This window comes from Salmo salar, chromosome 05 (assembly GCF_965601325.2).
Source record: "Salmo salar chromosome 05, fSalSal1, whole genome shotgun sequence".
Taxonomy (NCBI): domain Eukaryota; kingdom Metazoa; phylum Chordata; class Actinopteri; order Salmoniformes; family Salmonidae; genus Salmo; species Salmo salar.
This window is the reverse complement of record NC_138295.1, coordinates 57,633,356-57,661,203: the sequence shown is the minus strand read 5'-3', so window position 1 is coordinate 57,661,203 and position 27,848 is coordinate 57,633,356. Positions and strand designations below refer to the sequence as shown.

The 27,848-nt window shown below is 43.6% G+C and overlaps 1 protein-coding gene across 6 annotated transcripts; it reads left to right on the top strand.

Moving 5' to 3' along the window:
- Positions 1–491: 491 nt before the first annotated feature.
- On the top strand, positions 492–27,848 carry LOC106605238 (myelin-associated glycoprotein). Of its 6 annotated transcripts, none has more exons than XM_045718395.2 (13): positions 492–578; positions 14,868–15,009; positions 16,075–16,220; positions 16,488–16,563; positions 18,669–19,037; positions 19,348–19,644; positions 20,102–20,359; positions 22,187–22,447; positions 22,584–22,886; positions 23,170–23,269; positions 23,944–24,046; positions 24,437–24,490; positions 25,194–27,848. In XM_045718395.2, exons 4-13 carry the CDS (start codon positions 16,518–16,520, stop codon positions 25,353–25,355), a joined length of 1,953 nt encoding a protein of 650 aa, XP_045574351.1. In that variant the 5' UTR covers positions 492–578; positions 14,868–15,009; positions 16,075–16,220; positions 16,488–16,517; the 3' UTR covers positions 25,356–27,848. The 6 variants fall into 6 exon arrangements, with proteins under 6 accessions (XP_045574351.1, XP_014056140.1, XP_014056139.1 ...); XM_014200665.3 differs by lacking the exon at positions 492–578 and adding an exon at positions 5,805–5,961 and having other exon boundaries at positions 14,868–15,002; XM_014200664.3 differs by lacking the exon at positions 492–578 and adding an exon at positions 5,805–5,961.

Below are 27,848 nucleotides of genomic sequence, written 5' to 3'. Positions count from 1 at the left end.
TGGCAAGTCATGAGGATTGGTACTGTACAAGGTAAGAACCCTGCTGCCACCTGCTTGGTACGTCAGCTCCAGCAGCACACCAGATTTTGCTGTGTCATCCTGCTTTAGGATAGATCGAATGATATGAAATCAAATATGCAAACTATAAGAGTTTCATATAGATAATTATAAACCGAGTGATTCGAGCCCTTTATGCTGATTGACTGAAAGCCGTGGTATATATTGAATAGTGTTTCACAAAGAAAGCCCAACTGTCTTTTAATAAATGTTATTCACTCACTACAACCTGCCTGCCACTACAATGTAATGTTTTGCCTATATAAAGAAAGCGGTTTATGACAGATTTACTCTATGGGTATCAATACCTATTACACGTAATACAACTGATACAGAATTGTGTTTTCCCTTAGTTTTCTTTGATTGATTCACCAATGGATAGAGAGGGAGAGAGCGAGAAAATGAGAGAAAGAGGGAGGGAGGGAGTAGGAGAGAAGGCAGATGCCATAGGAGAGGAGGACTTGCTGGTTCCTGTCTGCTGGGCATTAGAGTACTTCACTGGGTGCATATCAACTGATGAGGTAAGAGCTATCCTAAATGTATGAGACTTGTGTTCTTATGTTTGCTTTTAGCTTTAGATTACTAATCTCGATTTTATTGCAATTATGTTAATTGACTTTTATTGATTTTGATTACTATTGTTAATTGCATCAGTCTTTTCAGGGCTGTAATACCTATTGAGAGCAATATTGGTATTCTTGCGTAGTCCTACTTTATTTGATAGTCTGCTGAAATGCTTCCCATTGTATCCCATTGTGTTTGCCTTTAATACCTCACACTGTATTGCATGATCTGTATCAGGGTACCATTACAATTCATTGGTTAGGTATGGTTTGTGAGTTCAGCCTCGTGTCTCAAGTGTTTTAGCAGATGGTTGTTGGCAGTCACGTTCAGGCTTTGGTGACAGGATGAGTGTGGCATTGTGAGAGTGAGTCGGTGACCTTTTAGAACATAAGAGTTGTTTTCATGTGAAAGCTGTGGAGGTTTGGTACCCGCAAGGCTTTAGAAGCCTTGATATAGCAACAGAGTTTCTCTCCTCATCCGTGGTCTTTTTTTAAGGCTGAAAACAACATCATGACTCACACCAATTCATTAATGCTAAGGGGTGTACAGTATGTTGTCTTGGATCTATATGCATGAGTGTAACAGAACATCTAGGATAGCTAGATGGGCATGTGTGCTGTTTCATATCCCAACAAAGTTTTGTTCTCTTATTCTGTTCTTATTCGAGAGGGTGATCCCATTTGAGCTTTTAGATAATAAGATGAGGTGCCTCGGGAGAAGGGTCCATTGGGACAATCAGTTTAAACAAATACAATTCAGTTGATCTTGGCATTATATATCAGTATAGTTTACTTAATTCCCAAGATAGAGCCAGAATTGGGTATGAGGCAAAGTGGGGCACAGATTGGGGAGCAAATATGCCTTGGGGAGTAAATCCTCCATTCCACAGGGACACAAGCCAGTAGTGACAGTGTACAACAGACACATCCAATAATCTAGTGACCTGATTCCTTTGGACCCAACAATGGCTGGAACAGATGGACGTAATGACAACATGTTCATTTCTATGTCATCGTAATGTCATGAGACTTCAACGATAGCAGAATGTAGCGGAAGGTTCCAGACCTGGGTTCAAATACTATTTTGAAATCTTTCAAATACTTTGAGTGTTTGCTCTAGCCTGCATAAAGTGCCAGATGGGGTTTGCATTGTTTTGATTATTCTATTGATCCATTAAGCCAGGCAACTTCAATAAAGCACCAGATAAAGTATTTGATTTCAAATAGTATTTGAACCCAGGTCTGGAATGTACCAAGGTAGCAAGCTAGTAGTGTCAGAAGATGATGAGAAATGTTAATCAATGAGAGAGAAAATAATAAGTTTACGGTTGTTAAAAAAAAAAAAATGCATCAGTGATAGTAGTACCCTCAGAGCTTAAGTATTTGACTCCACCCGACACAGCCAAAAGAGGACTGGCCACCCCTCAGAGCCTGGTTCCTCTCTTCCTAAGTTCCTGCCTTTCTAGGGAGTTTTCCCTAGCCACCGTGCTTCTACATCTGCTGTTTGGGGTTTTAGGCTGGGTTTCTGTATAGCACTTTGTGACATCGGCTGATGTAAAAAGGGCTTTATAAATACATTTGATTGATTGATTGATTGATTGATGTCTCTCTACTGACACCCTGTGTCTATGCGTACCAATAACTCATTTAAAAATAAAATAATTTAACCTTTATTTAAGTAGGCAATTCTTATTTACAATGACAGCTTAATTGTAAAGCCCCCCCGGCCAAACCCTCCCTTAACCCGGACGACGCTGGGCCAATTGTCCGCTGCCCTATGGGACTTCCGATCACGGTCGGTTGTGAGACAGCCCGGCATCCAACCCACGTCTTTAGTGACGCCTCTAGCACCGCTAGACTGCTGCTCCACTTGGGAGGTCACAAATGACAACCATGCATCTCTCCTGTCCACCAAAGGTGGATGGGTAGGTGTGGATCCTTTCTCAGTGTGTGCTCTGCTCTCTCACCCTCTCTCCCTGGCCTGGCCATCTCTGTCCAGCAAGAGCCCAAACCCCCCAAAATCATACACTACAAATAGGGGGATAGTGTGTGTGTGTGTGAGAGAGAGAGAGTGAGTAAATGTGTGTGTGTGTGTGTGAGAGAGAGAGAGAGAGAGACAGAGAGTGAGTGTGTGTGTGTGTGTGTGAGAGAGAGAGAGTGAGTAAATGTGTGTGTGTGTGTGTGTGTGTGTGTGTGTGTGTGTGTGTGTGTGTGTGTGTGTGTGTGTGTGTGTGTGTGTGTGTGTGTGTGTGTGTGTGTGTGTGTGTGTGTGTGTGTGTGTGTGTGTGTGTGTGTGTGTGTGTGAGAGAGAGAGAGAGTAAGTGGGTAAGTGTGTCTTTGTGTGTTTGGTGATGGTAGTGGGTGATGATGGTGAACTAGAAGAAGCAAAAGAAGAAATATGATTCACTTGAATGCTGCCATGACCAAACAATGGAAGACTAATGTGAGAAATCGTAGAACAAGAAGGGCGATGGGTCGAATTAGCTAATGCCACCAGAAGAGAGAAAAATCCAACAAGAGAGAGAGAGAGAGAGAGAGGAGCGAGAGCAGAGAGAAAAGAGGATTGTTGTGATTAAAAGACAATTATCTGTGCACATCGACTTCCCAGTGTTGTGCGGTGTCAGGCTCGAGCTGTGCTGTTCTTTTCTCCCAGCAGGACCTGGGAGACAATAGCTACTGTGTCAGGACAGGAGGGGGTGGTAGCAGGGTGGGTTGAAGGGGTGGGGGGGTGGAGGAGTCTTGGGTGGAGAGAGGTTCAGTCAAGGGGCGCAGGGAGCAGCTCCCCTCACCATTGTGTTTTCATGCTCTATTTTCTAAGGCCTGAGCAATATAGAGAGTATACTGAGTCTGAAAAGCATTAGGAACACCTGCTCTTTCTATGACATAGACTGACCAGGTGAATACAGGTGAAAGCTATGATCCCTTATTGATGTCATATGTTAAATCCACTTAAATCGGTGTAGATGAAGGGGAGGAGACAGGTTAAAGAAGGATTTTTAAGCCTTGTCACATTGAGACATGTTTGTGTATGTGTGCCATTCAGAGGGTGAATGGGCAAAACAAAAAATGTAAGTGCCTTTGAACGGGGTGTGGCAGTAAGTGCCAGGCGCTGTGGTTTGTGTCAAGAACTGCAACGCTGCTGTGTTTTTCAACCTCAACAGTTTGTGTATATCAAGAATTGTCCACCACCCAAAGGACATCCAGCCAGCTTGACACAACTGTGGGAAGCATTGGAGTCAATATAGGCCAGCATCCCTGTGGAATGCTTTCGACACCTCGTAAAGTCCATTCTCTGACGAATTGAGGCTGTTCTGAAGGCAAAACTGTGTGCAACTCAATATTAGGAAGGTGTGCCTAATATTGTATACACTCAGTGTATATCGCAATATCATAATTAATATTGCAGTATTATTATAGAGATGTGGATATATGCCATGTGCATATGATTGGTTTTCAGCATTTAACCATATTTAGACCTTTCCTCTGGCCCTCAAAACACTTGTGAATGTTCTCATACTGCAGTTACAGTCACTGTAGTTAATGGGTCATGTTCAGAGGGCTCAAAATGGAAACAAACATTTTCAGATGTGCCACCTGAACTTGCCCCAATAGATTTGTCCAATTTCTTCATTTAAGTGGTCATATCATCCGTCACATCGTTATTGTTATAACTGTTTTTATCGTGAAATAAATGTTTGTAAATATACTGCACAACAATATAAACGCAACAATTTCAACAATTTTACTGAGTTACAGTTCATATAAGGAAATAAGTCAATTTAAATAAATAAATGAGGCCCTAATCTATGAATTTCACATGACTAGGCAGGGGCGCAGCCATGGGTGGGCCTGGGAGGGCATAGGCCCACCCACTGGGGAGCCAGGACCTATGTTTTCCCCCCAAAAGGGCTTTATTACAGACATAAATAGTCTTGAGTTTCATCAGTTGTCCGGGTGGCTGGTCAGTTGTCCAGATGGCTGGTCTCAGACAATCCTGCGAGGTTTCACGTTGTCGTTGTGAGACCGGTTGGACATACTGCCAAATTCTCTAAAACGATGTTGGAGGTGGCTTATGGTAGAGAAATTAACATTCAATTATCTGGCAACAGCTCTAGTGGACATTCCTGCAGTCAGCATGCCAATTGCATGCTCTCTCAAAAGTTGTATTGTCGCCAGCACAAGGTGCACCTGTGTAATTATCATGCTGTTTAATCAGCTTCATGATATGGTACACCTGTCAGGTGGATGGAATGTCTTGGCAAATCTTTTATTTTAGCTCATGAAACATGGGACCAACTTTACATGTTGTGTTTATATTTTGTTCAGTAAATATATTGCCTGACCTTCCTTATAGTACATTTGAGTTGTCAGCCTTCAATCTTGGACAAGGTCATAGAAAATAGGGCTGGAGGGAAGAATAGGGCCTCTTGAGAACTGTAAGGGAATTTTTGACAATGCGTTTATGGTTTATGATCTGGTCACAAAGGAAGTGATGCAGTTTGAGGTCACATGCTCCTCACTGTGCCCTCAAAACCTGTTCAGTATGGTTCAGCCACAGGAGAAGTTTAGTGACTTTCATTATTCTCAATATCCAGCCGTTTAGAAGATTGTGGTGGAAAATGTATTGGTCAAGCCCTGTATTGGTCAGGTTAGGTGGCAGCTACAAGTACCATAGCTATAGTTCAAAAAGGTCTATAGATTACATATGGACATGAGTGGCATATACTATATTAGCCTCTGAGAGGTCTTCTACCACAAAACAACAACCATTTCCACACAATGACATTGCTATTTTAATTCCCATCTCTATCTTAACCCTGTTTGTCCCCCTTCTCCAGCGTCCGTTCTTCCACCCCCTTTGGCGTAGTAGTGACCTCAAACAAGGACATTGCACTCCATCAATCCAAAACAAACGAATATGCTCAGACCCATCCAATGTTAAACTAATGGCCGTATTGGATGGAAAGGGTCTTGGAGCTCAAAGCCTCACCCACATGTGTTGGGATGAGTGGGAACAGTGGAGGTCATTGTTGCCAGGGCGGTGCGGGGTGTGCATTTATGAATGGCTGGGCCTCGAGGCGAAGGCACGGAACAATGCTGGTACACTGAGGAGACTGATTTCCATATGGGAGAGAAGGAGGGAGGGCAGTTTATTCCTCCCCTCTTGATGGGGCATGGTACAGAGAGGGGCGAGAGGTCTCTTGATGGCAGCGTGAGCGGTGGCGTGATGGTTAGAGTATAGTAGTACATGTGCTTGTTGTTGGGGACAGGCTTGTTGGCACTAAGGCTAGAAGCCCAAGAGAGGGAGAGAAACGCCTGTGACACTCACCTGACTGCACAGGTGAGTAAAAGCTCTGGACAATATCATTTTCATGGAGTTATTTGGAGTTAATTGGTCCATGGAGATAGTTGAAGTCAGTTGGTCCATGGAGGTTAGTTGGTTTCATGGCCAAGATTATTTACTCGGATTAATGGAAGCTATTGACTTGGTTGCTCAGTGTTTCTTGGCCTCTCTGTGTGTCATACCTTTTGTTAGAGATGTCTAGGTCAGTGGTTTTCAACCGGTGTGCTGAATTTTTGTGACGGTGACCTGACCTGTGGAATGCACATGGAATTTTGACTTGGGAGCTCAGCTAATACATTGACAATACATTAATACAATATTGGCATTGGCACATGGTTACACCTCTATCGTTGTTTTTCAAGTCCAATGTGTTCAGGCCTCTCATCAAGAGAAAAGTAATTTGTATAATTTTACTTTGCCTGCAAGAACCATTAGCACAGGCAAGTCTGATTAGGCTAAGCTGTACCACAGCCTCTACCATAGAAACAAACCGACCATGGCTTTGTGTCCGTGGTTGAACCTTTACAATGCAGAAAACCGGTCCTCTCTAGCTCAAACCGTTCACAACTAAAGACCTATTTTACCTGAGCATATTTAAAAGAACTTCTGCCGTGGATTCTTGGACGCTCTTGACGGGGTAGCCTACACTCAAGTGAATCATAATGAGTAAGGAACTATGCCAACTATTAAAATAGTTCAAATAAACCTTATTTAATCTATAAAAAACATTTGTCACAGAAAATAGAAGATTTGTAGTAGGGATCAGATTAGATGGAGGTCATTACCACTAAATAAATGAGTAGGGAAATGTTAGGTGTTCTGTAGAAATGTTTATCCCATGAAGGTGTGCCGCTGTTCATAAAAGTTTGGGAACCACCGGTCTAGGTGCTGACTTTGGATGAGTTGTTACACTTGAACGACTCTTGCTTTTCTACAGTAATATTGAAGGTATGAGGAGCAGTGTCTGTATGACGGTTCAATGTGTCCTCATCAATACAGTGATACAGCAAATGTACTGGATTTCAGTTGTTTTTCATTTAATACTCGGCGGCATGACTTGAAATTGGTAAGGCATTGAGGGAAACGAGAATGCTTCTCTTCTTGATTTTCATATGCAGTAAACAAAAATAGAAAATACATCTTTCAACATGTATTCTAAGGTGAGTGGGTAAGTGAAGTGGCAAATGAGCAAGTGAGTGATCTACTGATTGAGTATTGTGTGAGTTTGTGTGAATCTGCATTTGTGTGTGTGTGTGTGTGTGTGTGTGCGTGCGTGCGTGCGTGCGTGCGTGCGTGTGTGTGTTTGTATTTGCGTGAGTTGGGGCTAGTGAAAGCCATGCAATAATCACAGGACAGATTTTCCTCCGAGTACCACACAGAAATGAACAGTTCCTGCTTTTACCAGAGCTTTTGCCAGTGTCTCACCACAATAACTTAGAATTCTGAAAGCAGATACAACAGCAGATGAAGATTCCAAATCTAAATTCGGGCGGACTGTTTTGAGCTTATTGTGCAATAATGTCCATGTGTCCTTTCTTTGGCTCTTCTCCTGCGTGACCTCTGATGCGAAAAAAGACTTTATAGGAGTGAGGAACATGGTATTAACCGACACACTCCTTCAGTCTATATGTTGTACAAAAGGAAATAATACCAGTGTGGGAAGGTTATGCGAAGGCAAGGGATTCGGACATTGGGAAGGTTTGGGGGAGAATTGAAAATGGCGATACGTATCTTTCTGCAGTAGGTCTTGGCCTCATGCCTGTGGGGCTATGCAGGTGACTGCTCTGTTTGTCGCCCCCTACTGGGCAGAGCGGAAGAGAGAGCACTCTAATGAGCGAGGAGGCCTGTGGCTCACCATCTGCCCACTGTGCTGGGACTGCATTTGGCAGCACTTTACTGGATACTGGTCCAGAGACACACGGCTGCCAGGTAGAGGATACACACATTAGTAAACACACACAGAAATGCACTCTTGAATGCGTGCAGGTGCACACACACACACACACACACACACACACACACACACACAAATGCTCTCAGAAAATACAACCCCGCATGCAAATCAAATCAAATGTTATTTGTCACATGCGCCGAATACAACAGGTGTAGTAGAACTTACAGTGAAATGCTTACTTACAAGCCCTTAACCAACAATGCAGTTTTAAGAACAATACCTAAAAAAAATAAGAAATAATAGTAACAAATAATTAAGAGCAGCAGTAAAATAACAGTAATGAGGCTATATGCAGGGGGTACCGGTACAGAGTCAATGTGCGGGGGCACCGGTTAGTCGAGGTAATTGAGGTAATATATACATGTAGGTAGAGTTATTAATGGGACCATGCTTCGATAATAACAGAGAGTAGCAGCGGCGTAAAAAGAGTGGGTGGGTGAGGGGGGGGGGGGGGGGGGTTAGGAGTCAGGAGTCTTATGGCTTGGGGGTAGAAGCTGTTTAGAAGCCTCTTGGACCTAGACTTGGCGCTCCGGTACCGCTTGCAATGCGGGAGCAGAGAGAACAGTCTATGAGTAGGATGGTTGGAGTCTTTGACAGTTTTTAGGGCCTTCCTCTGACACTGCCTGGTATAGAGGTCCTGGGAAACTTGGCCCCAGTGATGTACTGGGCCGTACACACACATATAGTACCAGTCAAAAGTTTGGACACACCTACTCAAGGGGTTTTCTCTATTTTTACTATTTTCTACATTGTTGAATAAAAGTGAAGACATCAACACTATGAAATAACATATGGAAATATTGTAGTAACCAAAAAAGCGTCAACAAATCAAAATCTATTTTATATTTGAGATTCTTCAAAGTAGCCACCCTTTGCCTTGATGACAGCTTTGCACAATCTTGGCATTCTCTCAACCAGCTTCATGAGGAATGTTTTTTCAACAGTCTTGAAGGAGTTCCCACATATGCTGAGCACTTGTTGGCTGCTTTTCCTTCACTCTGCTGTCCAACTCATCCCAAACGATCTCAAGTGGGTTGAGGTCAGATGATTGTGGAGGCCAGGTCATCTGATGCAGCACTCCATCACTCTCCTTGGTCAAATAGCCCTTACACAGCCTGGAGGTGTGTTTTGGGTCATTGTCCTGTTGAAAAACAAATGATAGTCCCACTAAGAGCAAACGAGATGGGATGGAGTATTGCTGCAGAATGACGCCGTAGCCATGCTGGTTAAGTGTGCCTTGAATTCTAAATAAATCACCTACTGTGTCACCAGCAAAGCACCATCACACCTCCTCCTCCATGCTTCACGGGGGAAACCACACATGCGGAGATCATCTGTTCACCTACTCTGCATCTCACAAAAAGACAGTGGTTGGAACCAAAAATCTCAAATTTGGACTCATCAGATTCAACAGATTTCCACTGTTCTAATGTCCGTTGCTCGTGTTTCTTGTCCCAAACAAGTCTCTTCTTCTTGTTGGTGTCCTTTAATAGTGGTTTCTTTGCATCAATTCAAACCATGAAGGCCTGATTTACACAGTCTCCTCTGAACAGTTGAAGTTGAGATGTGTCTGTTACTTGAACTCTGTGAAGCATTTATTTGGGCTGCAATTTCTGAAGCTGGTAACTCTAATGAACTTATCCTCTGCAGCAGAGGTAACTCTGGGTCTTCCTTTCCTGCGGCAGTCCTCATGAGAGCCAGTTTCATCATAGCATTTGATGGTTTTTGCGACCGCACTTGAAGAAACGTTCAAAGTTCTTGAAATGTTCCGGATTGACTGACCTTCATGTTTTAAAGTAATGATGGACTGTTGTTTCTCTTTGCTTATTTGAGCTGTTCTTGCCATAATATGGACTTGGTCTTTTACCAAATAGGGCTATCTTCTGTATACCACCCCTACCTTGTCACAACACAACACAACGCATTAAGTAGGAAAGAAGTTCCACAAATGAACTTTTAACAAGGCACACCTGTTAATTGAAATGCATTCCAGGAGACTACCTCATGAAGCTGGTTGAGAGAATACCAAGAATGTGCAAAGCTGTCATCAAGGCAAAGGGTTGCTACTTTGAAGATTCTCAAATATAAAATAGATTTTGATTTGTTTAACACTTTTTTGGTTACTACATGATTCCATATGTGTTATTTCATATTTTTGATGTCTTCACTATTATTTTACAATGTAGAAAATAGTAAAAATTAAGAAAAAACCTTGAATGAGTAGGTGTGTCCAAACTTTTGACTGGTACTGTACATGCACACATAGATACTGTACAGGCACTGTACATGTCACACCTACATTTTGTCATCATTTTACAGTTTGTAATTGTGGCCTTATAAGCAGTACTCTACCTCACACAGACTGTGTCATGTGGAGTGATGGTGGAGGGGTGGGCTTCTCACAGGCAGCTACGAGTGCTGTGTGTATGGGAGGGGGGAGCGGGTGTGCTTTAAGACCATCTGCTCCTTGGAGTATTTTAGTGGGGGCCAGAGCTTGTGGACCAGTGCGCGTCACAGGCGAACAGCAACGCAAGCTGTGAGCTGGCCTGTTCCGGAAAATTCCTCCAGTTTCTGCCTCACAATGGGCAGTGTTCCGCGTACAGTGTTTCCTTTATTCATATGAGCCTCCAGCGAGCTTCACATACATACAGTATATGATATTAAGAATACAAATTATCTTGGCTGAGCTGGCTCCTTCTCTTGAGGACAGTGGGGCCATTTGTTATTGGTTGATCATTTGGAATATGGAATATGAGTCATGATAATATGGCAAGGTGTCATGGCCTGTTTCGGCCTTACTGATTCTGTGTCGATAGTCTCATTGTTGCACTAGACGTCATGGAAATAGCCTACACTAGGCCATATGCAGTGTATACTATGATTTTCTCTTTGAAGAATAATTGTTAGAATGAAATAATAGGGATAAGGATGCCTGTGATTATTCTGCCTATTAACTAATGTGTTGGCGCTGGGATAATGCACCTCCCACAGGCTATGTGAACCACTATGAAGAACAGGAGGAGTGGTGGGGTGTACGCCTAGGGAGATTCTCAATTTATGAAAAGTACGCCCTCTCCTCGACTCCTCTGTCCTCCTCTCCTCCGTGACCCGGAAACCGATAAGTGGTGGAGGAGAGCGTCAATTCGTTAGTTGGCGAATGAAGAAGTGTCCTCCTCGATTATTTAATCAAAGAGGACGCACAAGAGCATCCCAACGGCGGCTAGCACGTAAGGGTTTTAACGTCCGCCACACCCCCTTTGAATCAGCTGTTGTTTTCTCGAAGGAGAAAAGTATGCACACATTTAAAAACGATACACTACTTATCCTTTTACCTTTAAAATGTCTTGCACAACTAGCTACATTTGGTTTTTATCACTTTACACATTTATTTGGGGATTCCACCCCTAGAAACGTCATTTGCCTGATGACGCGCAAGTGGAGAAGGGGAGTCTCATTTCATACAAGCGCATTTGTTTCCAGATTTCCTGGACAGAGGAGAGGATGCAGGAGGCGAGCAAAACCAATTGAAATTCTCCCATAGACTCCTAAAGGGGAATTTGTGTTGCAGTCATTTTTACAATGTGAACGTTTCAAGAGTGAAGGTCCACACTAAGGTCATTTAGTGTGGATGACCTTAGTGTGTACATTTCACCTACGGTATTTATCACAAAACAGAACTGTGACCTGTAGCAGTGTAATGTTGTTATTACTGTTTAACACACAGAAACCAACAATCATGAGTAAGAAACAACTTTATAAAAATATTTCATCAAGGAGGTGTTATTTTTCTCTCAATACCATTAACTAAAGTATAGCAGTTTGGAAATGTTGCTGTGCCAACATTGCTAACAATGACAATGCGATAGTGGACAGATTAGCAGATGAGCATGCATACAGTCGTGGCCAAATGTTTTGAGAATGACACAAATATACATTTTCACAAAGTCTGCTACCTCATTTTGTATAATGGCAATTTGTATATACTCCAGAATGTTATGAAGAGTGATCAGATGAATTGCAATTAATTGCAAAGTCCCTCTTTGCCATGCAAATTAATTGAATCCCCAAAAAACATTTCCAATGCATTTCAGCCCTGCTACCAAAGGACCAGCTGACATCATGTCAGTGATTCTCTTGTTAACACAGGTGTGAGTGTTGACGAGGACAAGGCTGGAGATCACTCTGTCATGCTGATTGAGTTCGAATAACAGACTGGAAGCTTCAAAAGGAGGGTGGTGCTTAGAATCATTGTTATTCCTCTGTCAACCATGGTTACCTGCAAGGAAACACATGCCGTCATCATTGCAATGCACAGAAAGGGCTTCACAGGCAAGGATATTGCTGCCAGTAAGATTGCACCTAAATCAACCATTTATCGGATCATCAAGAACTTCAAGGAGAGCGGTTCAATTGTTGTGAAGAAGGCTTCAGGGCGCCCAAGAAAGTCCAGCAAGCGCCAGGACCGTCTTCTAAAGTTGATTCAGCTGCGGGATCGGGGCACCACCAGTACAGAGCTTGCTCAGGAATGGCAGCAGGCAGGTGTGAGTGCATCTGCACGCACAGTGTGGCGAAGACTTTTGGAGGATGGCCTGGTGTCAAGAAGGGCAGCAAAGAAGCCACTTCTCTCCAGGAAAAACATCAGGGACAGACTGATATTCTGCAAAAGGTACAGGGATTGGACTGCTGAGGACTGGGGTAAAGTCATTTTCTCTGATGAATCCCCTTTCCGATTGTTTGGGGCATCCGGAAAAAAGCTTGTCCGGAGAAGACAAGGTGAGCGCTACCATCAGTCCTGTGTCATGCCAACAGTAAAGCATCCTGACACCATTCATGTGTGGGGTTGCTTCTCAGCCAAGGGAGTGGGCTCACTCACAATTTTGCCTAAGAACACAGCCATGAATAAAGAATGTTACCAACAAATCCTCCGTGAGCAACTTCTCCCAACCATCCAGGAACAGTTTGGTGACGAACAATGCTTTTTCCAGCATGATGGAGCACCTTGCCATAAGACAAAAGTGATAACTAAATGGCTCAGGGAACAAAACATCGATATTTTGGGTCCATGGCCAGGAAACTCCCCAGACCTTAATCCCATTGAGAACTTCTGGTCAATCCTCAAGAGGCGTGTGGACAAACAAAAACCCACAAATTCTGACAAACTCCAAGCAATGATTATGCAAGAATGGGCTGCCATCAGTCAGGATGTGGCCCAGAAGTTAATTGACAGCATGCCGGGGCGAATTGCAGAGGTCTTGAAAAAGAAGGGTCAACACTGCAAATATTGACTCTTTGCATCAACTTCATGTAATTGTCAATAAAAGCCTTTGACACTTATGAAATGCTTGTAAATATACTTCAGTATTCCATAGTAACATCTGACAAAAATATCTAAAGACACTGAAGCAGCAAACTTCGTGGAAATTAATATTTGTGTCATTCTCAAAACTTTTGGCCACGACTGTACACTCTCAGCTCTGTACATGTTTGACATGACTTAGGAGGAAACCTCCCCCAAGTGGACACGTACATACACACACACAGGCACACACACACACACACACACACACACACACACACACACACACACACACACACACACACACACACACACACACACACACACACACAATGACCATGGCGCAGGGAAACACTGCTTTGTCCCAATGGAACGAAAGCGAGTGGAGGAGGATGAGGGGATGGGGGAAGGAGAGAGGAGGAGGCGGGGAGGAAGGTCACATAGCTGTTGTGTCGCCGTAAGGGCCACAGTGCGAAGTGTGTTGGCACGCCGTGTGCCTCGTGTGTAGGGGGCTGTGGCATGCTGCACATTCGTCTGTACAGGCTCCAGTCTGTGAATGAGGTATTCACTCTGACTCTACCAACCTTCCCCCACCCAGGCCTACTCAGCCCATCCTCAATTGTGTTTGTGTAGGGATTCCCTTGAAAACATCCTTGGCTTGGTGGATGTCATCATTTGGCCTATGGCTTAATGGCTTATGGAGACAGTGACTCACGCCACTTAAACTGTAATAACCGTTCCACCATGAAATAGAAGTATTCTTTGTTGCGTTGATATGTAAAGTAGGGGGTCCTTCTAGTTGCTTGCTGGACCATGTTGTCATCCCACATCCACAAACATACCTTATGCAGGAAAATATTTGGTGTGTGTGTGTGTGTGTGTGTGTGTGTGTGTGTGTGTGTGTGTGTGTGTGTGTGTGTGTGTGTGTGTGTGTGTGTGTGTGTGTGTGTGTGTGTGTGTGTGTGTGTGTGTGTGTGTGTGTGGTGAGTCCAAGGGAATGCTCAAAACATTTTACAACACCAAAATTCTTGTTTTTTTTGTAATAAAATAAGAACCATTGTTGTTCGTTTCTAGATCAGAATCCCAGGTTTGCATCTTTTGGCTTAGTTTTTTAAATATTTCCTCATTTTGGTTGCAAACGGTAGTCAACGTGGGCACCGTACAATAACTAAAGCCTCTAACTGTGGGGATGTATGATTCCAATGGAACTGTTTGGAAATTGAGAATATTCTCATCTATATGGGTATAAACCCAGCCATACTTATCTAGTCATACTCACTAGTCATAGTGATATTATGACTCAACTTACATTCACCCTGAGGTCACTGGCTCTTTGTGGATACAGTAGGTCCTAGCAGGGAAGTTATCTAATGCTAGCAGGGTTAATTTGACCTGGTTGTGAGAGTCAAAAGCCTGGTCCATGGTCTGAGACAGAGAGACAGGCAATAGCAGAGAGGGCGATAGAGGAGAGGAATGCGTGGAGTGGGCCTAGGAAAAGGCAAAGAAATGTTTGAATTCATATTCAAAACTACCCACCACACACATTCACAACAGCCTGCAGCTCACACAGTCTCTCTTCCCCTCTTTCCCTCTCTCTCTTTCTCTCTCTCTCTCTGCCTCTGTCCCTCTTTCTCTCCTCGTCCCCTGTCCTAGAATCCATAGAACCCGAGAGACAGGATTTTTCAACCTGTGGAGACCCACAAGGGAACCACACGCTCGGGGAGAACGTAGAACCGACAGAACCGAGGGAAGGAACCGAGAGGGAGCCGGAGCCTGGTGCTGAAGCTGGTATGAGGCAAGTGGTCTATGGCTGGTCTCTGTGCTGGCCGTTTGTCTGCCAATCAATGGCTCTCGTTGTTGTTGCTGGTGGTGTCAGTGCCCTGCTCTCCGGGCTATTCTGTTCCTCCTGACATGGCTGATGTGTTGACTCTCAGCTCAGACACAGTCCCTCTCTTGGGGTTTTGTCTAATGCAGATGGTACAGCTTGACGCAATGTTTTAGAAATATTTTAAGGGCATTGGCTATGATTGCCATAACCTAGAGCCTCATGGTTTGGTTTAAAGGGGTTCAAGTCAACTTTATAAGTGATCTGTATGGGGACCGTACATTTTACTTTGGTTTTCAAATGTGTGTGTGTGTATAAGTGTTATGACACCGTTTGGAAATACGCACGAGCGTGCTCTTTGTGTGCGTACAATCGCTTGTTTGAGAACTGGATGTTCGTGTGCCTCAGCCCAGAATAACCTCTCCCTGTTGTTGCCAAACTGCATAAAACCAACAGAATTTGCCCTTCTTTTCCGTAGGAACACAGCTTATCAGCCTATAGACTGTCTGGGGACGTAGTGATGTGTTAATCATGGAGCTCTCCAACACAATCCACTCTTAGGCCCACCATCTGCAGCCGCCGGCTGCTCGGAGGGAGGCTAAAGACAAGTCTTTGCCTCCATAGCATCATGGATGACATACAGGGGGAGACACAGACTGGTAGATACAGACTAAATGGTCCAAACAACCAACGGACCAAATTATTATGGTTGACGCCATGATGTAATGTAGTGGATAGGGGCCTAGGGACTAGGGTAGTGAGTCATGGTTCTGAACAGGGCCCAACAGTGACTGTATGTCGAAGACCTGGGACTTACGTATGAATAGCCTAATGAGTGACTTTACTAGCACGCACACTACGTCGCCCGAACAGGTGCCGCATGAGAGAGAGCGCGAGGGAGAAAGAGAGAGTGTGCGTCACCATGTCTATGTGCTACTGCCTGTGAAGAACCTGAAGAGTCCGTCTCAGGCAGCAGGGCTGATGTCATCGCCTGATGCTGATGTCAATTGTTGTGTATTTTTATTTTTTTTACAGAGAAGATAAGGGAGAGGGCTGTTGAGGTGCCTGGGTGTGATTGGGCGCCCTCTAGTGAACATTACTACTACTACTACTGCGACCACCAAGCTGAGGAATCAGACATTTTCTGTCTTGGCTACTTTTCGCCCATTGAGCAATTCAAGGTAATAGTCAGTAATGTCTATTTTTACACACAATCATATTGACTTTTGTCGTTGTTACCTGAGATAAAAGCAACATAGGTTCATTAGAATATATATAAAAAATATATATATAATTTAACCATTGCAGTTATATGTCACCACTACTGACATTAGTTATATGTCACTATATTGGCATATTCAATATATATCACATAGCATTGGGCTCCATTGGTCCAGAACAGAATGTGAAGTTGTGGCTGCGTAATTGAAGTCTGATGTCTGTTGCAGAGGTCTCCGGTTCAGGGTTAAATAGACACCATGTGGTGTTTGGAGCTGCTTCTACCAGTGTTGCTAATCATCAAAGGTAAAACTCTTATGTTTCTTATTCCCTATTCAGTGTGAACAACTACTCAATTACACCACAATAACTCAGACTGGGGAAATTAGTTTTAAGACTACAGATGTAATACTAGAAATGAAGTCATCTAGATACAGTTGAAGTCGGAGGTTGACTTTATTTTAAGAATGTGAAATGTCAGAAAAATAGTAGAGAATTATTTATTTCAGCTTTTATTTCTTTCATCACATTTCCACTGGGTCAGAAGTTTACATACACCCAATTAGTATTTGGTAGCATTGCCTTTAAATTGTTTAACTTGGTTCAAACATTTCGGGTAGCCTTCCACAAGCTTCCCACAATAAGTTGGGTGAATTTTGGCCCATTCCTCCTGACAGAGCTGGTGCAACTGAATCAGGTTGTAGGCCTCATTGTTCGCACACACTTTTTCAGTTCTGCCCACACATTTCTACAGGATTGAGGTCAGGGCTTTGTGATGGCCACTCCAATACCTTGACTTTGTTGTCCTTAAGCCATTTTGCCACAACTTTGGAAGTATGCTTGGGGTCATTGTCCATTTGGAAGACCCATTTGCGACCAAGCTTTAACTTCCTGACTGATGTCTTGAGATGTTGCTTCAATATATCCACATCATTTTCTATGGTGCCATCTATTTTGTAAAGTGCACCAGTCCCTCCTGCAGGAAAGCACCCCACAACATGATGCTGCCACCCCCGTGTTTCACAGTTGGGAGGGTGTTCTTCAGCTTGCAAGCCTCCCGCTTTTTCTTCCAAACATAACGATGGTCATTATGGCCAAACAGTTCTATTTTTGATTCATCAGACCAGAGGACATTTCTCCAAAAAGTACGATCTTTATCCCCATGTGCAGTTGCAAACCGTAGTCTGGCTTTTTTATGGTGGTTTTGGTGCAGTGGCTTCTTCCTTGCTGAGCTGCCTTTCAGGTTATGACAATATAGAACTTGTTTTACTGTGGATATAGATACTTTTGTACCTGTTTCCTCCAGCATCTTCACAAGGTCCTTTGCTGTTGTTCTGGGATTGATTTGCAGTTTTCGCACCAAAGTACGTTCATCTCTAGGAGACAGAACACGTCTCCTTTCTGAGCTGTGTGACGACTGCCTGGTCCCATGGTGTTTATACTCGCGTACTATTGTTTGTACACATGAACGTGGTTCCTTCAGGCATTTGGAAATTGCTCCCAAGTATGAACCAGACTTGTGGAGGTCTACAATTTTTTTTCTGAGGTATTGGCTGATGTCTTTGATTTTCCCATGATGTCAAGCAAAGAGGCACTGAGTTTGAAGGTAGGCCTTGAAATACATCCACAGGTACGCCTCCAATTGACTCAAATGATGTCAGTTAGCCTATCAGAAGCTTCTAAAGCCATGACATCCTTTTCTGGAATTTTCCAAGCTGTTTAAAGGCACAGTCAACTTAGTGTATGTAAACTTCTGACCCACTGGAATTGTGATACAGTGAATTATAAGTGAAATAATCTGTCTGTATACAATTGTTGGAAAAATTACTTGTGTCATGAACACAGTAAATGTCCTAACCGACTTGCCAAAACTATTGTTTGTTAACAAGAAATTTGTGGTGGTTAAAAAACTAGTTTTAATGACTCCAACATAAGTGTATGTAAACTTCCGACTTCAAATGTATGCAAATGCACTGTAAAACTGATTTGGTGGTTTTACTGCATTGACCCAGTTGCCTTTTAAAGTGTGTCAAACTTACAGCAAACAACACTAAAACAAAAGGGTACAGAGTAGACACAGGTTCCAACTGTCACACATGGCAGCAGGGAATCAGCCTACTGTTCCAGTGCTTTCTGATGGCTGGCTTGACTCAACCTTGTCCCTCACTTAAACAGTGGTACCAGTGGTGCCATATGGTTCCTCCACATAGGGTCTCTGCTCTTACCATCTCAACCAGGGAGAACATCATGATATCGTCCTCTGTTCTCTCTATCTGTTCATCTTTTCTCAGTGATTCCATTTGAAACTGTAGATGTATTATAGATTGATTGTTCATTGATACAGTATACAGTTTCGCTCTCAATATTCCCATTTCCAATCTTCGACCCATATCCCTCCTTCCATCCCTCAGATGTCAGTGGCCAGTGGAACGTATGGATACCCAGGGACATCTCGGCCATGACCAACTCCTGCGTGGTCATCCCCTGCACATTCATGTACCCATCCGGTATCCAGACGAACCGCGGCACCCACGGCATCTGGTACTTTGGTCAGCCCTACCCCCAGCTCTTCCCTCCTGTGGTGATCAAGACGCGCACAGAAATCGTACATGAAAGTTACAAAGGGCGTACCAAGCTCATTGGGGACCTGCAACAGAGAAACTGCACCCTGCTTATCAGTAATATAGGTACAGAGCACTCAGGGAGGTACTACTTCCGTGCCGACCTGGGCGGTGCCAACATCTACACCTACCCAGATTTCTCTGAGCTCAAGGTGCTGGGTAAGCCTGCTGAGAGACCCTGAGAGGTTATGTTTACAATTGTTTACAGTTGAATGTGTCACATTTATGGGCTGGATTGCCCTTGCCTGGTACCATATCTGTTTGTGCTGTCTTGCCAAACGACTGTGGACACTGTTTGGCATGACAAGGCATGACAATGACAGTAGGAGTTGGCAAGCCCAAATATGTCTGGGACCAGGCTAGGATTGCCCTAGCTGGGATTATAATTATTATAGTTTTAATGAGAATTGGTAAATATTGTGAACTGGTGAATCTTCACTCGTTCGCTTATGTCCTCTCTGTCCCCCAGACCAGCCCAACATTGACATCCCGGAGGAGATAGTCGCTGACGAGAATCTGGAGTTGACGTGCTATGCTCCAGACAACTGTCCAGAGAATCGCCCAGAGATCCAATGGATGTACACAGATTACCTGCCTGAAACTGAGTATACCTCAGACTACGTGGAAGAGAGCAACACAGCCGTCCTGTCCAGCACGCTCATCTTCACCCCCAGGCCCATACACAACGGTCAGCTGCTGGGCTGCAGGGTCTACTACCCCAACACCACCCTGGTCTACGAGAGACTCATCTCTCTGGATGTCAAGTGTAAGTGACCAACTGACTGTTGTCACCGAACCTGTAGCTTTGAATCCTCAAATTCTGTAAGAAGTGTGTCATTGGGACACAACAGGGGACACATTATGTAATGTGGGGGATTATATTAATATAGAAAAACGAATCTTGCCGACTAAGCCAAATGTAAATTAGCAGTGTTACACATATTTCTGATATACACATTGTAGAACCATTGTCAATATCTACAGTCATCCATTATTCTACATCTAAAGTAGAAGGATAGTAACTTGATTTAGAAATATATTGCATGATTGTGACATGGTACGCATTGGGTATGTTCGCCTGACATTCAAATCTGTTTTTCTATGTTTCACCTTTTGTTTTTCTTTGAAACAATGATGAGTGCAGTGTTGGGTCGGGTTTAACCAGGTTATACACTTGTCACTTTTACAAGTCTAACCCCACCTTCCCCTTCCTCTCACCCTAGATGCCCCTCGCTCGGTGTGGGTGAACGGGTCCATGGAGGTGATGGAGGGCAGCTCGGTAACACTGCACTGCGAGGTGGACAGTAACCCTCCTCCCAGGATCTCCTGGCTGTTTGGGGACCAGGAGCTGCTGTGGGACACGGCTTCCAACGCTTCGCTCTCCCTGGAGGACTTAACCCCCTCTCAGGAGGGCATCTACACCTGCGTGGGGGATAATGGCTACGGCGTCATGAACACATCCATGTACCTGGCCGTCTTGTGTAAGTGTTATTGTGCAACATGGTGTTTCTGGAATAATCAAAAATAGTTACATTTAACCACTGTAGTTATACAGTATGTCAACCAAGCTGACATTTTAGTTTATGTCATTTGCAGTGACATATGTGACCGACCGACTTGGTTCGGTCTTATTTAGTAAAATTTGAAATTGTGTTTTTTACATTGGATAAAAGTAAAGACTCAGAGCTAGAAAATAGTATATCACACACTGCAGTTGAGGAACAATGGGAAAGTAATTCTGCTTTGAAAGTTGATAAACTTGTAACCCCACTTTTAAGAAAATGACACTAAAATGTTTTGATAGACCTACTGGAGAGCTCTTCTTTGTCTACACCCATTAAGCATTGTTCACACCCTCTTAAGACATAGCCCCACCCATCTCTTTAAGGATTCACATGTGAGGCATTGTGCTAAACAGTGAGTATGGTCATGTACTAAACAAGATTTCAAGACTAAAGGCTGGTCTATCAACATGTCTGTAAACAGTTATCAATGAATTATTCCAGGAAAATAAACTCACAACACGATCATTATTTACAAGTTAACGGCAAGCTAATTACAGAAAATAGCTTACGATTGTGAGTGTGACAAAATAAAAGCAGGGCATTCTACCAGAGAATTTTAGAACTTGGACACTGTCTTGTTGGACTAACGTTATATCTGACTTTGGTGCAGTTCATGCTGTTCTTCACATTACAGTCTCTGGTAAACACACACTATATCAAATCAAATCAATGTTTATTTGTCACATGCACAGGATACAGAAGGTGTAAACTGTACAGTGAAATGGTTACTTGCATAGTGGAGTCTTTTGTTTAGACATGTAGATAACTAGCTAGCTAGCTAAACAATGAAACATTATCCCAACTCGTAGCATTAGTACCCTGCATGAATCTACAGGTAGCTAAACTAGCAAATTGCTCTGAGATACGAATAATATTACTACACAGCTAACAGTACGCTTTAACTTGCAATGAAAACGACTTTCTGACAAAATTAGAAATGTATAATATCTGAAAATGTAGCTAGCTATACTCTCTTACATGTATACAGTACATGGAAGAACGCTTCTCCCTTTCTGTCACGGATGACATGGTTGCCCTTAGTTTTGAAGATGTAATCCAGAGACAGGTGTTTTACACAACAGACTTCTGTGTTTTCTTTTCGACTCCCTCCGCATTTGCTATCAAACGCTTGAATTTTCTCCATCTCCTTAGCTATCATACTCTGCTTCCACCGGGAATTCACTGATTTCAAAACTCGGCCCTCCAGAAAGTTGAAAACTATCTTTCCCAAAAAAATCTGCGTAAGAAAGGATTACCTAGACATACTGAGCAGCTCATTATAGACAGAAGCATGCTACATGGCAGACCAATCCGAACTCATCTCTCGGCATGTCCAGCCCATCCATTATCTCAGCCTGTCCAGCCCGTCCATTATCTTAGCCAATCATGGCTAGTGGGAAGGTTCCTGACTTTTTCTGTGGCTAAACCTACTAGGCTCGTAATTTAACAATTGTATTCATATTTACAGATGGCATACACTTTTGTTATTAAGGCACATGAAAGTTCACATGATCCAGAAGGCATTTCTGCCCCAAAACTTATTTTGATGAAAAAAATTAAATGTTTGCAGTCAAATGCCTCTCCTGTGAAGTAGTGACGCGCAATATATATAACGACGTATTAGTCATGTGATAAACCTGGCCCGTAGCTTCTTGCTCTTGTTTATACACAGTAAAACATGTTAACTCCTTTCTTTCTCCTCATATAACTCTACCTTTCATCCCCTCTCTATCTTCCCTGCAGACCCTCCCAGTGAGCCAGTGGTAAACGGCTCCCTGACCATTTTGGAAGGTTCCTCCATCTCCCTGCAATGTAGCACCCAAGGCAATCCCGCACCCACCCTCACCTGGCTGAAGGACGGGGAGCTGGTGGGCACCATCACGGCCGAAGAGGTGTCTGTGCTGGAGCTTCTGGAGCTCACCCCTCAGGGAGACGGACAGTACCGCTGCCTGGCAGAGAATGAACACGGACGAGCCAGCAGCTCCCTCAACATCACTGTGGAATGTGAGTGGGTCATCATGTCATGTGGTATCATAACATATGGTATCATATCGTATTGTACCACCTACATTACACCACGCTACACCATGCCATCCCACTCTACATGTCAGTCATACCCCTACCTCCACCCTCTCTTCAGACGCCCCTGTCCTTCTGGAAGACTCCAAGTGCACGGTGGTGAGGGAGGGAGTCCAGTGTGTTTGCATGGCTACGGGTAACCCTGAGCCCGTCATCGAGTTCTACCTCCCCGACAAGAACATCACCATCAACGACACGGACGGCCGCTACAACTACTACACGCACACGGACGGCCATACGTCCACGGGCATGATAAAACTACAGGAGAAGGGTGAGCGCTTGGGCAACGGTGCTGTCAATGTGCACTGCAGCATTAGCAACATGTACGGGTCGAAGAGCTTTCATCTGGAGTTACAGCAGGAGAGTGAGTACACAAGTTCAGGTTTATCGTTAAACACAAAAAAAAATGCATACAATTAAAATGCTATACGTTGTATAGCCAAGCATACATGAGAGATTGAACTGAAATCAGAAGTGTAGTACCTTTATATGATATCTAGATTGACTGTATAAGTAAGAGCATTAACTGGCTACCCCATTGGCTTGATATGGCATTATCTTGAATGTAAATACGTTATAGTACCATGACCTAGCTAAACAGTATTTTATGTTTCTACATTGTCTTCGATGTTCTTGTCCGATGTTAGAGAAGTACATGATGGCAGTGATCGTTGGCACCATCGGTGGAGTGGCTGTCATCGCCTTCATCATCGCAGCAGTGAGATATGTGGGCCATAACAACAAGAAGTGAGTATCCACCCTTCACTAACTGTGACAGGGGTCAATGCGAGTTACAGGTACAGGTCATATCCTGTTTGAATTGACGATAAGGAAACACTTCAGCCTAGCCATCCATTCTAAAACACCTCTGTGTATTCATGAGTGAATGATTGATCGATGAACGGACTTGAGAATCATAGTCATAAGTTATGCTAGCGCCAGAGCGAGTTCAATTAATTTGCCATGCCTAGTCCTATTCCTGAAATCCTCTGAGATGGAGATCCAAAATGGCTGCCTGGTGGAGTGGGGTTAGCAAGCCAGACTAACCGTAGCCTATAGTTTGCAGGCTCAATACCCTGCTTTGATACTGCTTTGTACCCTTGACCTGCTATGCTAAAAATACAGCCACGGTAGCCTACTTAACTAAGGTGCTTCAGCATTATACCAATACATCACATTCCGACAAAAGCTTTTACTGAAAGTCGCTCCCAGAGAGGGTGTCGGCTCAACCGCAACTAAACCCATGAAACAATAACCACAACCATGAACGTCGACCACAACCATGAACCATAGGCCTGTAGATTATTAACTACGTTGGGAAACAGGCCCTTGTTTTAAAATGGATGCCCAGGCTTGGAGTGTCGCCCTGAGTTAGTTAGTGGCCATGAGACCGAGTCTGATCTTGTGACTCCACCCCCCAGAGAGAATGGCAACCCTGGGCAGGACCTGGTCTCTAAACTGGAGAACCCAGCGTTGTACTACAGCACAGTCAAGAAGGACAAACAATGTTTGAGGAAGAAAGTGGTGAGACATGTTGATGATGATGACTATAATGATGATAATGACCATTCTCAGATCTGTCTTAAACGGGAGAATGATAGCTTACCTGTTGCTGATACTGAAACTATACTATACCCGTTCAATTCATGTCCTATTTTTGATGTAAAGTAAGGTTCATTCCGTGGAGATACTCATAAATAATAAAAAACCTATATGACCTCTTATGTTAAAGAGAAAATGTAAACTTCCCCAGCCAACTACTGGCCTGGCCTGAGAATCCCAGTACCACTATAGCTATCTATCACAGTTCCACTGGTGTAGCTGCGACCATAGCCTTTCCAAACCACTGTTTTCTGCTTCATCGCTTCTCTGCGTTCTTCTGTCTCTGTTTTCTCTTCCCTTACTCTTGCACAGCTTAAGACAGAGCTTCTGGGCTCAAAGTTTAACTCCATTCTAGAGGAGAGCACGGTAAGGTTCCTAAACAACCCAGCCCCAATCCCAACTCCAAGTCTCAGTGGTAGACAGCATCCCTCACACATCCCAGACAGCAAAATTATACGATGGCCCAAATTCAGCCCTAATCTACAATATAACGATTTACCATTTTACCCAGTTAACCACTTGGTGTTACGGTCCTGAAGTGGATCTGTAGCATGAAATGTCCAGACCTTGCCTGGCAATGTGGCCCACATTCAGACCAAAAGTAACTCTGGGAAGTTGTTAGAGCCACATAACTCAAACCAGAGATGGCCCATAAGCAAAGTGCCAACCCTCCCCAGTTCGCATCTCCTACATTCGGACCAGATCTGGGCCATATGACTCATTGTGGTGCCAGAACTGAGCCACATTGTATGTGTCACAAAACAACCAGATCTGGCCCACAGTCGTCTGCTGTCTGAGATCAGCTTCCATGTGCTGTATTGCCTTTGATTTCCACGACTACTGTTGCACGGCTGCCTCGATAATAACAGGATATGCTAAACCGCCTCAATCTCCTTGTTTTACGCCTCTGCTCACCAATAACTACTAACCCTCCTTTCTCCTCTCTCAATGTCTGTCATGTTATCCCTTTATACTCTGAATGTTCTGAGGTGTCAATTGCATTGGTGGAACTGTGCTGATATAACCTGTGATTCTGAATGGGCCTTCTCTCTTTCCGTACCTTCAACAGGGAGAAGACGGGGATTATCAACCTGTGGGCTCTTTGGCAGACCTGGAGAGGCAAGAGCTGAACTACGCCGCCCTGCAGTTTCTGGGGGGGCGCTCCAGGGATGGGGGAGCCTCAGGGAGGGGGGATGACGGCAGCGACTACACCGAGATCAAGGCCAAATGAATCGCGATCCTTCCCTGACCCATCGTCACCGCGGGACACAGTGGCAGCCATGTTGTTGCCCCCCTCCTCACGTCATTCGCCCCCTCTTCAAACGTCTTCCCCCCTCCCCCGTAGACACCATCACCAACCTTCACCATCACATCAAGAACCCCCATCGTCTCCGCCCATCCCTGAATCATCTCAAATGACGTCCCCGTTAGTCGACCCCCCGGCCTCCAGGGGGAGCCCCAGTCACATCTCGCCACCCAGGACTGCTGGTAGCTACTTGCAGGGTCAGAACACTGCCCAGTGGACAATGTAAAAATATCTTTGTATTATCAGCAGCTGTCGGTCTCCCAGCTCTTACTCTACTGTTCATAGTCAAACAATTCCCTCACAACAGGTGCAATGTGTTAGTTACTGTACTGTACTGTATCATCTAGATTCAATGTTGCTATTTCCATCTCTACACCATTAATTGTTGGCATTGCTTTTCTGGGGCTCTCCTTCTGTATGTCACCCTATATCATACTCATAGCTAGCCTGGTTAAACCAGATTGAATGCTGCGCTCACCAGTTTTCCTGTGAAACGCAACGCATTCAGATTAGATACCAGGCTAACTTGTACCTGCTCCTGTTCTAGATCTGTCCATTATAGTTCTTCTCCACTGTGTCCGCTGCCAGTCGAAGTGTCAGGGAAAGGGGTGTGTTTTGTGCTTTTTCTTTTCTTATCTCTATTTCTGACCCTGGATCTGGAGGAAATGAGGGATCTCTTCTCTCTTCCTGATCCAGTGGTTGTCAACACTGACCAGTGTTCAACAAACGTCAGGCCTGATACACATCCAATTGAAGCCAGTCATCTTCATCTCACATATTCTGTTCCCACATATAGTTCAATAGTGATGTGTGCTGTGACTCCGTGGCTTTTGATGATGATGAGAAATAAATATTTCTTTGATTTTATATAAAGAGAGAAGATGGATACTCTCAGAGGTTTGTCGAGCCTCGAACACAAGGTTCTGTTTGTGCAAGAAGTGGCCTGATTTTTTAGTTTTTATGCATTATAAGCACGATTGCATTGTGTTTTGCTCTTGAGGAAATATGCCGGGGTAACACAGAATGTTCTATTTATGCCGTTGCCAATGATTTAATTACTAGTATTTTTGGACGATTTCTCTGTTTTGCTAAGGGGAAGTGTTAACTTATCCTTAAATGGGAACCAATAGGTTAGAATACATTTTTGGATCAATCTGGCATACAAGACTCAACTGTAACACTCGCACAGCAGGCCAAAATGTATCTCGTTGAGACAATGTGTGTGTGTGTGTGTGTGTATGTAAACAGTGCTGAAAGATCAGCGAACACTGATCACTGTGGCTGTTTCAAAAGATCACTTTACCTGAGACCGCTTCCCACAAAATGTCTTCTTCAAAGGTTGTAAAGTGTGAAATCGATGCCTAATCCTATAGGGTTGTATCAGATGAGGCATTTGAGTGGCACAACAATGAAGTTGTTATACCAGTTGTTTGTGCTATTCAAATATCATTTATCAACTCATGTAATGTAATGTAAGCTCACTAATGGCAACACTAGATAACAATGACTGTTAATACAATATTAATACGCTGCATATGGATGGGTAAAAGGATACCAGTATACATTATGTAAATAAATACCCTGCATGACTATTATGCTGTCAGCCATATGTGTAAATACACTACGGTATGTACATGCTCACTATTACAACAATGGTTTACACAGGCAAGTTGGATACATGTTCGGTAACACTTTAATTGACTTCTCTGTCATAAGGGTGACATAACGCTGTCATAACATAACACATGTAATTTTCGGTCATGAAAACTGATGTCAAAATACTGACAACCCTTTACACTGTCATGACACAAATTGGTATTTATGTAAATTAGTTGGCTAGCGGTATGCTAAGCCAATAAGCTGACTGAAGCAAATATTTGTGCCATGACAGTGTCAAGCTTATGTCAGCTGTCATGACTGTTAATAACATATTTTATGTAATTGTTCTGACATGGTTAAGTCACTAGACCTATGGGCAGAGCGTTCAAGATGTGTTACCCAACATTGAGACATGCCAATACGGACATCCGGTTAGTAACACTTACTGTCGTCAGTTCTCTTGAACGCCTCATGGGGGGTTTATTTCTTTCTGAACCTGGGAACAAAATGGAGAAGCGTTGTTCATGTCTTATCTAATTTGTTTGTCACATAGTGTGTTGTAAAGCAGATTTGTACTTTCTTTACTTTGTGGTATTCATTATTATTATTGTGATGATTTTTTTTATATCTTTGACACAATAATTCCGATCAGAATTCTGCAATCCTTCTGCAAATTAGCACTGTTATTACTTAATGACAATAAGAGCTCTATGATGACGTTTGATCATTCTCTTTATTTTACAAGTCTGTCCCGCCTCAAGCAAAGCCATCTTTCTTTGGTTCCAAACAACAAATAAATAAAGTAAACAGAGAATGTGA

What these genes read in the sequence shown, in the direction of transcription:
- LOC106605238 (XM_045718395.2), top strand. Translation starts at nt 16,518, where the DNA reads ATGTGGTGTTTGGAGCTGCTTCTACCAGTGTTGCTAATCATCAAAG. An exon ending in CCTCAACATCACTGTGGAAT is followed by an intron (nt 22,448 to 22,583) that starts GTGAGTGGGTCA and finishes CCCTCTCTTCAG; the next exon opens with ACGCCCCTGTCCTTCTGGAA. An exon ending in TCTGGAGTTACAGCAGGAGA is followed by an intron (nt 22,887 to 23,169) that starts GTGAGTACACAA and finishes GTCCGATGTTAG; the next exon opens with AGAAGTACATGATGGCAGTG.